The sequence below is a fragment of the Pteronotus mesoamericanus genome, unplaced genomic scaffold (assembly GCF_021234165.1).
Source record: "Pteronotus mesoamericanus isolate MK-2021 breed Mesoamerican mustached bat unplaced genomic scaffold, CSHL_Meso_final scaffold_705, whole genome shotgun sequence".
NCBI classification, from domain to species: Eukaryota; Metazoa; Chordata; class Mammalia; order Chiroptera; family Mormoopidae; genus Pteronotus; species Pteronotus mesoamericanus.
In genome coordinates, this window is record NW_026555326.1 from 17734119 (window position 1) to 17747246 (window position 13128).

The following is a 13128-nucleotide window of genomic DNA, read 5'->3' on the forward strand; positions in this document are numbered from 1 at the left end:
GGCGGCTGGGACCCTCTGACGGCAGAGGGACTGGGGCCAACTGTGGAGACGCGGGTGCGGAGCAGCTGGGAACAGTGGAGTATCTGCGGGGAGAGGGCAGGAAACACCGCCTGTGGGCCAGCTCCCTGCAAGGGCCCTTCCCCCAGGAGGCTTCTGCCTTTTCCTTCCCGCCCACCTTGTGTCAGGGCCCCTCCCTGCCCTCCCTACAATCCTTGGCAAAATTAATTCAGCGTTCTTGCCCTGCAAGAGGCTTGCTATGAAGTCTCAGGACAAGGTTCTTTCCTGTCCCTGTCCCTTCCTTGAGGACAGAAGGTGTATGCTCCTCACCAGCCCGGCCTTCAGCTTAGGAGTCACGGGAAGTCAAGAATAAAGAGAGCCAGCCCTGACCGGTGTGGCTCAGTGGGGTTGGTGTCGTCCTGTAAACTGAAGGGTTGCTGGTTTGATTCCTGGTCAGGCACAGGCCTGGGTTGTGGTCCCAGTTGAAGGGGTACGTGGGAGAGCCAACCATTTGCACACTGATGTTTCTCTCCCTCTCTTTCTCTTTCCCTTCCCCTCACTCTAAAAATAAACAAATAAAATCCTTTTAAAAAAAAGAGTAAACAGAAACTGGACTCTTCAAAGCAAGACAGCCTTTTCCAATGGAAATATTTTTAAACCCATTGAGAAGGCAAGATCCTCACTACCATGGACTATTTTATACCACAAACAAAATATTAAAATAATGACACCGCCCAGAATTCCAGCCTTGAAAAAACTGTGTGGTTTTCCTTTCTCAGTTGAATGCACAGGCAGCACAGATTTCCCACTCTGCCCCTGCCACTGCCCTGCCCTGTGAGCCTCTCTAAAGTCTACACGCAGGCCGCACGGCCCCTTTAGGCCTACGTTCCCGCGGCCGTCCCGGCCCCGTGCTCCAGCCTGGCCAGTGCTGGGGGAGGCAGGAGCACCCACAGCCTTTCCTCGTCACCCGCAGCACCCATCCTGGTGCTCTGCACAGATGTGTAGGGCTGATGCAGCGACCTCCTGCTCCCCGCTTATTTTCAGAATGCAGACCTGTCCGGGCAGCGTCCTCCCTGGATTCTGTGCAGAAAAGTCTCACGACAACTGCTGGTTCCTACTGTTGTGGAGCCAGCCAGGCACCAGGCGAAGCCCTTTACGCACAGTATCTCATGTAACCCTCACAACGACCTCAGGAGCAGGGCACCACTAGCCCTACTTCCCTGAGATGGAAATGAAACCCAGAGAGGTTAAGAAAATTTCCCAACATCACACAGCCGATCCACCTGGACCTGGATTCAAACCAATGTCTTCGGAAATGACTCCAAAAATATGTTTTAAATTTGGGCTCTAAACCACTCTGGGCCACAGCTATGCTGTTGGGACATCCATCTACACTGAACACACTCTCCAACATTCAATAAGCAGCCCGCCTCTGCTTTCACAGACCCGCACAGACCCAACACAGCCCGCCCGCCCTCACAACTCTCTAGGAAGAGGCGCTGACCTGTTGCTGCTGGGCAGAGGCTGCTCCCAATGCAGTCCAGGCCTCCGGGTTATCCCAGAGCCTCCCCGGCGCTCGCGCAGGACGCAGCTGTGTGCACAGGGGCCCCGCCACCAAGTCCCTCCTCCTGCCCATCTTCGGTGCCTCCAATTATGGCAGCCACTGCTGTGACTCCTCACAGGCTCCTCATCAACACAACTGAGCCTTAATTGCATTCCTGAGACGATATCGCAGAGCACATGATTCCTAACATTAACTCAACCACTTTCAGGGACCCACCTTCCCTCAGAGCCTGAACCGAAGCACCTCAGATGCACACGAGGTCACGAGGTTGTCCACCCCCTGCCTCGGCGCTCATCCTCCCAGCTCCAGGGCTTGGGTGGGGTCTGACACACAACTTCAATACACCTTCCTTGGATGCCCTCCCTCAATCAGTGAACCCCAAACTCCAAGGTCATGAAGCGTTCATTCATCTGACAGGTGTTTCCCGAGGCCCTACAGCGTGCCAGGACTCTCTAGGCAAAATGAGTAAGACCGCAGCCAGCTCACAGGGTAGGGACGAGTGGAGGGGACAGTCAGTCACACATTGTGAATATTACCAACTTAGTGGCGCGAACAGGGTACCCTGGGCACGCAGGAAGGAACACCTTCTGCCTGGAGAGTTGAGGAAGACTTCCTTAGGAGGTGACGTTTTTGGTGGGACTTTAAGAAAAGATTTCGTTGCAAGGAGGAGTATGGAGGACCAGCACTCCAGACAGGGAATAGCAGGGTCAAAGGCTTGGTGGTATGAGGCGGTGGGGGGTGGGGAGGCTGCTAGGGGGAAGGCGTCCACGGGCCCCGTGAGGCGCAGTCAGCAAAAGCAGGGCTGGAGAGGAGGATGGAGACCAATGCAAAGGGCCCCCTGTGCCAAGCCAGAGCTGCAGCTTTCTCCTGCGTGCAGGATTTCAGAGGTTTGGGTGGTAGGTGGGAGGCGAGGGACCAGTGATAGGGACAGCGTTACTATAAGGAAATAATCGACTGCAATGTGGAAGTACCTCTACTCTAAAAGAGGCCGGAGGCGTAGACTTGGCCTTTGAGCAGAGGGTGAACTGGCTTCCCTGAACTCAAGCCTTCTGTTCACCAATCCCTTCCACCTGCTGTCGGGCATCTGCCCTGGGAGGGGCCACACAGGCTAGTGAGCAAATCTCCCAAGAGGGGGCGACAAAGGACAAGTAATTGACCCACAGGTTCCTTCTCCTTGTCTCCGAAGGTTTGGGAGAAACATGTAAATACTTAGGCCAAATTTATTTTATAGTTCACTGGGTGAGCCTTCATCTTCCCAACATAATGATCTTCTCAGCAAATAAGTGGTTCATCAATACAGTAAAATTTTAAAAATGGCTCAAGTTTCTAAAAGGTGAAACAATTGAGCTATGCCAACCTACAGTCAGAGAATGTATTGAATACCTTAGATTCAGCCATCATTCTCCAGAGAATTTATCCCAAGAATGCAATAAAACAACAATAAACTTGGTTTTAAAAAAACAATAAACAGGTAAATGTTTACCACATCAATATCTATACCCAAATACAACAACGACAACAATAAAACCTTAGAAACCACATAATTAAGGAATTTGGTATACCAGTATCACTTTGGACAATTACTAGATAATAACTTGTCACTAAAAAATTTCAATTTCAATTCCAAATTTTCAAACAGGTCCATAAGAGAGCATATGAAATTATGTTCATCATGTGTTGAATGGGTCTCAGAGGTGATATGGAGGGAGGGAGTTGTTAGTGGCTGCACATTATACAGTAAAAGCAGCACGGAGGTAATAATACTAGGTGTACACAGAACAACATGGATGCAAGTGGCAGTTCCTCTACAGAGAGCCTAAGGCTGCTTCGTTGCATTGCATGAGATACAGGGTCCCTACTGTAGTGTGTGATTTCTGTAGAGCCTGAAGGATTCACTTCACTTAACGGGAGAAATCTGGTTCTTCTTGCTGATACACATTAGGAATTATAGATCAGCAAATCTATTAGTGTGCAATCAGGGTTATTGGTGATCTGTTCCCATGGAAGAGAATGGGCCTACCTAAGGGTGGGGGGTGGTGAAAGGCATAGGTTCAGGGCAAAGCGGGGTGGCAAAGGTAGGGGCAGCTGAAGGCCAGGGTGGCAAGGTGCCCCAGGTCCTTTGTTCTGAGGACGTACATAGTTGGAGGGATGGGGATGAAGAAGTTAAATACTGATGTAAAGGTGGTGCCAGCTTTCCCGTGGGGGGACATGACTACCCAAACTGAGGTGTGGGGGGGTCTGTTAGCCCGAATCCTCTTGCTCTGGACCCCATTTGTTCATCTTGTTGTAAAACGGGTACGTGACAGGGGGCAGTTAATTAATGTTGGGGCAGCCACCAAAGCTATTTATGGACTCTTTCTGTGCCCATAAAGCATCAGGAACTCCCTCTTAAAACAGACAGTGACCAGAGGCAGGCAGTTAACCAAAGCTGTTTTATGGGCTTCTTTGGGCACTGTGGACCCTCTCCTGCATTCCAGGCTTTTGGATGAAAGAGCAGTTCAAGGCTTGCTTTCCAAGACAGTGGAGACGCTACCTAGAATTTCAAGGGCTGCCCTCCCCCCGTGTTAGCGTGGTGTTTCCTGTGATGTGGGAACACCTGGCAATGCCATCGGACCAGGCTCAGGGCTGCTGAGTGAGCGGGTGAGACTTGTCTCCCTCCTCCTCCCTGCGTTAGCTTACTGTCCATCCTCCCTGAGTGCAGCCCGACACGTTTCCCCGCAGCCAGGACGCTGGGCGCCGGCCAGTGGCAGCAGCACAGTTTCAGAGTTCTTCCTGTGCTGTCTCCCGCCTCACAGGAACTGCATTAATTTAGTTTTTAATGGTTCAATAGGATAATAACTTTTTTTAAAATTTAAGAATTAAAAAAATGAAGCAAAAAAATCTAAGACTTCACTCGGGAGCATATTTATTTTTTCCTTTTTCCTTAGGAAGCTGGGCACCTTCTGCAGTGTGTTAATTCCTTCAGATTGGGAGCTTCTCCCTGGCCAAGCTGCTGCTGCCCAGTCACATCTCCATCTAGCTTTTTTTTTTTTTTTTAGATTTATTTATTTATTTATTTATTTATTTATTTTTAGAGTGGGAGGGAGGGAGGGAAACATCAATGTGTGGCTGCCTCTCCCACACCCTTTACTGGGAACCGGGCCTGCAACCCAGGCGTGTGCCAAGACTGGGAATCTAAGGGGCAACCCTTTGGTTTGCAGGCCAGCAAACCCAGGGTACCCTTCGACAGAGACACAGGGCTCCGGGACATCAGCACACAGCTCACTGTGGTGACCTCTCCTCCTTTGACAGAATAGCTGTTTTTGATTGTCTCCTTGTCAAATCCCCACTGCCTGGGTTTAGCTCATCTGTATTTGCTCTTTTCCTTTCCATTTCTTTAATTAAAGTAAACACACATGACATAAAATTTAGCATCTTAACTATTTTCAAAGTGTACAATCCATGGTACTAGTGCAATCAGGCTGTGGTGCAGCCATTACCACCATGTCTAAAACTTCATCATGTAAACTGAAACTATGGCAATCGAGCAATTACTTCTCCTTACCCTGCTCCTCCCAGACCCTGGTAACCACAATTCTACTTTCTGTCTCTATGAATTTTACTATTCTAGAAACCTCATTAAATTGGGATCCTACACTTTGGTATCTACTCATGCTCACCACCCCTCAGGCTACCAGCCTGAGTGTTGACAGAGGAAGGTGGTAGCTCATTCACAGTGACATCTTTCTTCCCTTGACGAGGGACAGTTACCTGATGGAGCTTTGTCCTCCCAGCTCCAGGGCTGTGCTCGAACATGGAAACAGTTGATGCCTAAAAGCCACCAGGCTCCTGCTGCATCCCGCTCCCCTCAGGTGTCTCCATAGACCCGTGGGGTGGTGGGGCTCGCCCAACACAGGGTGGCTCATTATCCCAAGACGGGGCTTCACAGAGGGTATTCCTCTCATACCAGGATTAGGGGTTTCGGAGACTCCATTCTGGGACAGACTTTGGAACTCTCCGGTAAGTCTGGGTATTTGGTGAGTAGCCCCATTGGCTGCCTGGACTGGGGGAGCCTGGGGTGCCGGTTTGGAGGCTCCCTAGCAGCGGCCAAGTGATTTCACTTGGGGATTCTCCTTCTCCGACTCTCAGCACCTCCCGTCATCTTCGCGTTTGATTGAATCATTGTGCCTTCTGCCTCAGGTTACAGTCCTGGATCAGGACTTAGATCGTCAGGAATTAAGGCGCCTTCTGGTTCACAGAGCTCTGTCTGGTAAAAAGGTGCCTTCTAGTTTAGTTAAGGTGCCTTCTGGCTTTTATGACATTACAGTGCTCTGTCTGGTAGAATGGGGAAAGCCTCCCTTCCAGAAAACAGCCCTATGGGGCGAGTTTTGGCTGATTGGGCAGTCTATGCTTACCAACCTATGGCTAAAAAGAAAATGGTTTTTTTATTGTAATACTGTTTGGTTTATGTATTGTATAAGCTAGACTCAGGAGAGCACTGGCCAAAGAATGGGTCTTTTAATCACTGTATTATACTGCAGTTAGAGCTGTTTTGTCAAAGATAAGGGAAGTGGGACAAAATGCCTTACCTATGGGTTTACATAATAAAGATGCAGGATTAAAGGGAAATAAGTTAATAGTAAAAGGAAATTTGCCTGTGAAAGATAGCAGAAGCTCAGAAGAGAGGGACCAGGAAGATCTGGATATCATGGCTGCAATGAGCATGGTCAGAATTCCCAAGGCCCCCGGGCCCTGGGGGGTCATCCATCTTACTGGGCTGAGGGAACTGGGGAAATTAGCCTGAACCAGTCTCTCCATTCCGAACCGGTCAAGGAACCAAATTCAGTGGAGGACAAGCCCCTACTAGGGCAGGACAATGCCCTTTCCGAAAACTTCCAGTGGGAGTAGAGCCAGAGGGCCAATGGGAGCTTATTGGGCATATAATCCATTTTCTACATCAGATCTATTAAGCTGGGAAAACTCTGAAAGGACCAGACTAGAGCCCCTTCAGGCTTTTGGGTCCCTGAAGGTGCACCTGGCTTCTGCACCAGCCTTGGGGCTTCCAAACCTACCAAATCCCTTTCAATTACGCATTCATGAAAGGCAGGGCATTGTCCTAGGAGTCCTCACCCAAATGCTTAGTGACATTTCGCAGCTCATCGCATACTCATCAAGGGAACTAGATCACACTGTCCAGGGGTGGCCAGCCTGCTTGAGAGCTGTGACAGCCACTTGCAAGTTCTTACAGGAAGCTTAAAAGCTTCCCTTGGGATAGCCCGTCACCATTTATGTACCCCAGCAAGTGTTGAGCCTGCTGGAGAAAAAGGAAATTTTCGGCTCACTGTTGGAAGAGCAGGCCGGTACCCAGTCATTCTTCTCAACAATCCCAATGTGTCCCTCAAAACTCGAAGGAAGTCAAGTCCTGCCTCTCTTCTCCCTGAGCCTGACTCAGCTGCACTAATGTATGACTGTGTTGAGATAATTGATGAAGTTTATTCTAGCAGAACTGATTAACAGGATCATCCTCTAGAAGAATTAGACTGGACACTACACGCAAATGGAAGCAGTTGTAGGGACAAAGGAATCAGAAAGGCTGGTTATGCAGTCATGACTCTTGAAGGAATAGCAGAGGCCAAGGCCTTGCTGCTGGAACCTCTGCTCAGAAAGCTGAACTGATTGCACTGACGAGGGCACTGAAATTGTTGCACGAAAAGAGGGTGAAAGTGTACACTAACTCGAGGTATGCTTTCCTAAATTTGCAATCACATGGTTCCATCTGGAAGGAAAAAGAACTGTTAACCTCCAATAAAAAGGAGATTAAGTGTGCAGCAGAAATTTTAAATTATTAGGGGCTGATCAGGTACCTTTACAGGTGGCAGTTATGCACTGCCCTGGGCATCAGAAAGAGGACACTGAAGTGGCCAAAGGAAACAATCTGGCTGATCCAGCAGCAAAAGAGACTGCTGGCTGGGTTTTGGGGTTGTTTTTTTTTTTCCTTTTTAAGATTTTGTTTATTTTTAGAGAGAGGAGAAAAGAGAGAGAAAGAGAGGGGGAGAAATATTGATGAGCTAGAGATACATTGACTGGTTGCCTCTTACGTATCCCCAACTGGAGACCTGGCCTATGACCCAGGCATGTGCCCTGACTGGGAATCAAACTGGCAACCCTTAGGTTTGCAGGCTGGCACTCAATCCACTGAGCCACACCAGCCAGAGCAGAGAGCTGCAGTTTTGATGAAGGTGCTGATAGTGGATGAAGAAGGAATAAGAAAGGAATTATACTGCTTCCTGAACATTTAGTAAAGTCAGTCATGCAGCATTTGCATGAGGCCATTTGTTAAGTAATTAAACTAAACTGTGGCTCACAGGTCATGGGCTTTCTAAAGCAATATGAAAAGAATTGCTAAATGGGTTGTGTGCCAGAACAACCCCAAGACAGATCCCCATCAAAAGAAAAAAAAGGAAACAACACCAAGGACAGAGCCCATTTGAGGACTAGCACATAAACTTTAGCCAGATGCCAAGAGTCAGAGGGTGGAAATATTTGCTAGTCTTTGTTGACACCTTTTCAGAATGGGTAGAAGCCTATCCAACTAGAACAGAGAAATCCTCAAGGTAATGAAAGACTTAACTGAAGGAAATAACTCCTCATTTTAGCCTATCCAGCAGCATCCAGGGCTATAATGGACCTGCTTTTGTCTCAGAAATTACACAGAAGTTTAGTTAGTCTTTAGAATCAAGTGGAGATTACACACAGCATGGAGACGTCAGGCTTCTGGAAGTGTAGAGAAGATGAATCATACCTTGCAGAAAAATATAGCCGAGCTGTGTTAAGGGATTCATCTCCATTGGTATCACTTTACTTATTGCCCTGCTCAGGATAAGGGTGGCTCCTTGAAGTGAGGTTCAGTTGAGTCCTTGTGAAATTGTGTACAGGTGACCACATCAGGCTATGACTGGAGTGGGAGATCTATACATAGATCGAGAATTGAAAGTAAAGAAATATGTACATTTAATTCAGACCTTAGCCGTAATTGATGACCTTGCTTCTAGTGGAGACCACTCCCCACAGGTTCACTACATTCCTTTGAGCCAGAAACAAGATGTTACTCAAGACTTGGAAGACAGGATCTCTAGGAAGCCAACTAGAAGAGAAGTGGACTGACCCTTGGGACATACTACTCACCACCCCAACCACGGTGAAATTGGTGGGAATAAAACCTTGGAGTCATCACACCAGAGTAAAGAAAGCACCAGGGGAACAATGGACCACTGAGCCTCGGGAAGACCTGAAAGCCACCTTTCGAAAAGAATGACTTATTCTTTTCATTACTTTTTGTTTAACCCCATGTTATGGACAACTTGTTCCTTTCAAATGAGATGAAAATACTTGGGTATATTTAACAAAAATGTTCTAAACATCTCTGAATTTTATCTTGCAGGAGGAAGTTAGGTTGAACAAACTTTCACTTCATGTCTTACAGGTGTTTGTACTCCCTCGGAAAGCCTTTGAAATTATACTTTGTTTAAATATATCAATGAGAAAATAACCTACTCTGAAATTTATAGTTGGGGACCTGTGGTAACTCTAAAGGACAGGGAAATGTTTTCCTTAAAAGTCACTAATGTGTCAATGTAATGAATTGGTGTAATGTAATGAATCAGGCTCTTCTGGGATCATATCTTGACCTCGCTCTCTACTAGCCTCGTACATGCGGGAAGTTTGCTTACCTCTTAATCCCTCAGTTTCCCCTCCTCAACACAAGGGTAACCGCGCCATCTCATGAGGTCATGAAGGTTTCGGAGGAATGTCAGTACAGCAGGTATGGCGATGCCTGGCACAGGGAAGGGCTCGTTACCCAGTGGAGAGAGCTCTGTCAGCTGTCAGAACAAACATGCGGATGGACGGACTGAGGAGCAGACTCGGACCGAGCTGCCTTTCAGAGTCCCATCCTCTTTACGTCCAGAAACCCAGTTCTCTCCACCAAATTACCTGTGCTGGTATGACACACCTCACTTCCCCCCACCCCCAGATCAAGTTAGGGACGGAAGAAGGCTCTGTCCCTTGGGAGTTACCTGGGACTTAACCAGGAAACATGGAACACTCACTCCTAGGTGTGTCCCACCCACCTGAGTGGAGCAATGGTCCAGGAAGCAGGCAGCAAACACGGCCCCAGGCTCCCAGCCCCAGGGAGGAGCCAGGCTGAGCCTTATAAAGGGATCGGTCTTTGCCCAGATGCACAGCGCACTCATCCTTCTCCTCAGTGACACCTCTTCAGCTCTGGTAAGTCTGCAGCTGACTCTTGGCCGGGAGGGGTGCTCGGGGCCCAGCATGTTCTGCTGGGTGCAGGAGCAGGGAAAGCAGCGATGGGAGAGGATTCGGAGCCTGGGTGCAGTCCCAGCGCTGCCTCCAACGGGGCTGTGAGGCTTCATCCCACTGAGGTCCCGGCGTCCTCATCTACAACAAGATGACTGGACCGGGTGCTCCCCGTTGCTCTCTTGGCTCCTCTGGGACAGCGCTTGGGGAATCATCCCCGGTGGAAGATACAGGAATGACCCCCCCCCCCCCCCCCCGCTCCACTTCTTGTCTTCTTCTCTCTCTGGACTCACCTGACTCTCAGGCCCTGGGTTGATGATGGCCTACTAGGCACCCCAACCTCAGGGGAGAGAGGGTGTTCCTGTCAAAGTCTTGAAGGTTCTCCTAAGCCCAGGCCTGGAATGCCCACTAACCTTGCCCTGGTGAGAAGACCGCCCCCTGCATGGATCGAGGACTGATCAACCAGAGGTTCCCGGCCTCCTCTCCAGCTGAGGGAATGTCTGGTGACCTTCTAGGCACAGGGCTCTGCTCTGGCTTTGGCCAAATTAACAGAGGACTTGGGTGGTTCCACTTAGGAGCTTTCTCCCAGATCAGGAGACGATGGCAGTTTGTATGAGACGCCCACACACGTGAGCCGTGCACATTTCCCAGGCGCTTTCCAATTCTGTGGCATCAGGGCTTCACTGTCCCACTTCTCTGCTATGGGATCCAGAGTATTGTGGAAATAACCATCTTTAGGATATCAGACGTTCTCTTTATTTAGATGTGGTCTAGCCTTGGAGTTCCAGGGAGCAAGGAGGTATGAAGCTGAAAATTCCCCAAAACAGGCAATCCAAGGACCCCATTTCCTCTTCCATCCAACAGCCTAAGAACTGGAGCAGGTGTCTCTGTTGATTATAGTGCTGAGCTTACTCTGGTCCACATTCCCTATCTCTCTGTCCAGGGAATGGTCAATTAAGTCTCCCACCAAGGCCCAGGGGAGGGCTGTGTTTCTCTGCTCACACTCACTATCCTACTCACTCTCATGCCTGGGACCTTCCCCAGCCCATTTCACGCAAATCTTGCTCTATGGTCTGGTTGGCACCGAGGGGATCTTGTTCCCCACAGCAGCCCAGGAGGATCAGACCAGACCAGCAAAACATTAATTTGTCCTAGAGACCTTAACCCTGTCATTGACAATGGAAGACCTTAACCCTGTCATTGACAATGGAAGAGATGGATTTGATGCTTTTAGAAGTGTAGTACTGTCCAAACGCTGTGTTTGGCTTGAGGTTCCACCTAAAGCTTAGGTCCTTTTAGGTGCTGTTGACCCTGCCCTCTCTGCTTCCAAATCCTGTGGTTCTGTCCATAGTGGGCTTCCGTGTTCTCCTCCTTCTCCTCTGGACCCTGACCTGTGTGGGCCCAGGTCTCAGCCTTGGTCCCGCCCTCCTCCTACCTCCCAGGGTGACACAGTTCCTTCTGCTCCAGCTGAGCCTCACTTCACTGGACACTCAGTCCACCCCATTGTCCTAACTTAGAGACCCTCACCTAGGGGCAAGGGTAACAAAGGTCACTGTCCTTCTCTCCGGCAGCTCCTTTGAAAACCAAGATGAGCCACACTGCAGCTGAGAAGTCCGTAATGGGCATGATCGACCTGTTCCACAAATACGTCAAGCCCGATGACACAATCAACAAGCCGGGCCTGCTGACGATGCTGAAGGAGAACTTCCCCAACTTCCTCGAGGCCTCTGTGAGTCGGGGTGGCTTCTCCGGGTTGCTCGGACCCTGGCGTGGCTGAGGGCACTTTGCTGAGAGACTTTGGGGAACTCACTTCCATTCTCTGATCCCTAACATTCTCATCTGCAAAAGGTCCTAGTAAAATTCATATCCTGGTTTATTATCAGGACGTAAGAGATGATATACGAGTGTGTGGCAACATGTGGAGATGTATTGGTATCAATGGTAGCTACTCATGACGGTGCTGCAGCTGGAGGACAGCGAGCAAATCCCCTCCTACTTGTCACAATCTATCCAGAAAACTCGAGCTCATCAGCTCAGGCCCTGCTGTAGAAACTCCCATTAGGGTCCCTATCACCGGAGGGCAGGTGACAGAAATGCTATCACTGGTAGAATGTAACATGCTTCTTTACAATGAAAATGTCATTTGCAGACCTGGTTTAATCTGACCATTAGAATGCACTGAACTGGTCACAAAAACGGGGCTACTAGGAGACACAGAGACTAGGCGAGCAAGGAGAGGGAACTGAGCGTGGAAGGTTCAGGAGGCCACAGAGATGACAGGAGAGGAGGCTTGGGAATGAAGAGGACCCGGAGTAGGGCCTATTTTGAGTCCCTGAGTAGAACTTAAGCAGATGGCGCCCTTGCAGCGATCGGGTGGATTGGTCTGGGCCCTGACAAGCTTGCTGATAAGTTCAGCTCTGGGCAGAGCTCGTGCACTGCGACCAGGTCTCTCATTCCCCATGACCTTAGGCCAAAGACCCTCCCACAGGGAACCACAGGGAACTGCCAGCGGCCCCACCACCCCCCTGTGCCCTCCACTCGTCCACACCGGCTACACGTGTATGGTCCCAGGTGCTTCTCTCCATGTCCTGGCCTCTTCTTCCTCCTCCTCCTCTTCCTATTCTGCCCACAACATTTTGGGGACTGAATTTGCCTTGTTTTGTGTCTTTCCCACAGGACAACAAGGGCAAAGATTACTTGTCCCATGTCTTTGAGGACAAAGACAAGAATGGGGATAAGAAGATTCAGTTTTCCGAGTTTCTGTCGGTGGTGGGGGACATCGCCACGGACTACCACAATCAGAGCCACAAAGCGGCCGCCAGTTCTGGGGGACGCCAGTGAGCCCCGCCCAGCCCCAGGCCTCCAGAGACCCCCAGAAACAATAAAGTGTCTCCTTCCCCACATACGGCCTATTTCCTGCTTTCCAACGACTATTTATGCCGTCAAAACTGCCACTTTTTGGTGAACCTCATGGTGGGTTCTGCGTGGGTTGGATTAGCCCCTAAACGGTGCCAGCAGGGCGCCCCCCCTGCGGCCTTCAACATAACTGGCCACCCGCCTCAGCAGGGCCTCGTGCCCACCTCTGCCCCGGCCCCGTCGCGCGGCCAACAGGCCCGGCCCCAGGGGAGCAGTGCAGAGCCTCCTGCGGGCCGGCCGTGCTTTTCCCTCTGCAGCGCGGAGCCGCATCGGGGGCTCACGCACCCGCGGCGAGCAGGAGGGTCCATGGGCGCCCCATGCCCACCCGCTCCTGCCCAGCGGGACCCCGAGGGCGT

General features: G+C 50.1%; 1 protein-coding gene across 1 annotated transcript; it reads left to right on the forward strand.

Annotated features, from left to right (window-relative positions):
* Positions 1-11444: 11444 nt before the first annotated feature.
* LOC129062208 (protein S100-A7-like) lies at positions 11445-12697 on the forward strand. The gene is made up of 2 exons (XM_054563014.1): positions 11445-11585; positions 12533-12697. Exons 1-2 carry the CDS (start codon positions 11445-11447, stop codon positions 12695-12697), a joined length of 306 nt encoding a protein of 101 aa, XP_054418989.1.
* Positions 12698-13128: the final 431 nt, after the last annotated feature.

What these genes read in the sequence shown, in the direction of transcription:
- LOC129062208 (XM_054563014.1), top strand. Translation starts at nt 11,445, where the DNA reads ATGAGCCACACTGCAGCTGAGAAGTCCGTAATGGGCATGATCGACCTG. An exon ending in CCAACTTCCTCGAGGCCTCT is followed by an intron (nt 11,586 to 12,532) that starts GTGAGTCGGGGT and finishes TCTTTCCCACAG; the next exon opens with GACAACAAGGGCAAAGATTA.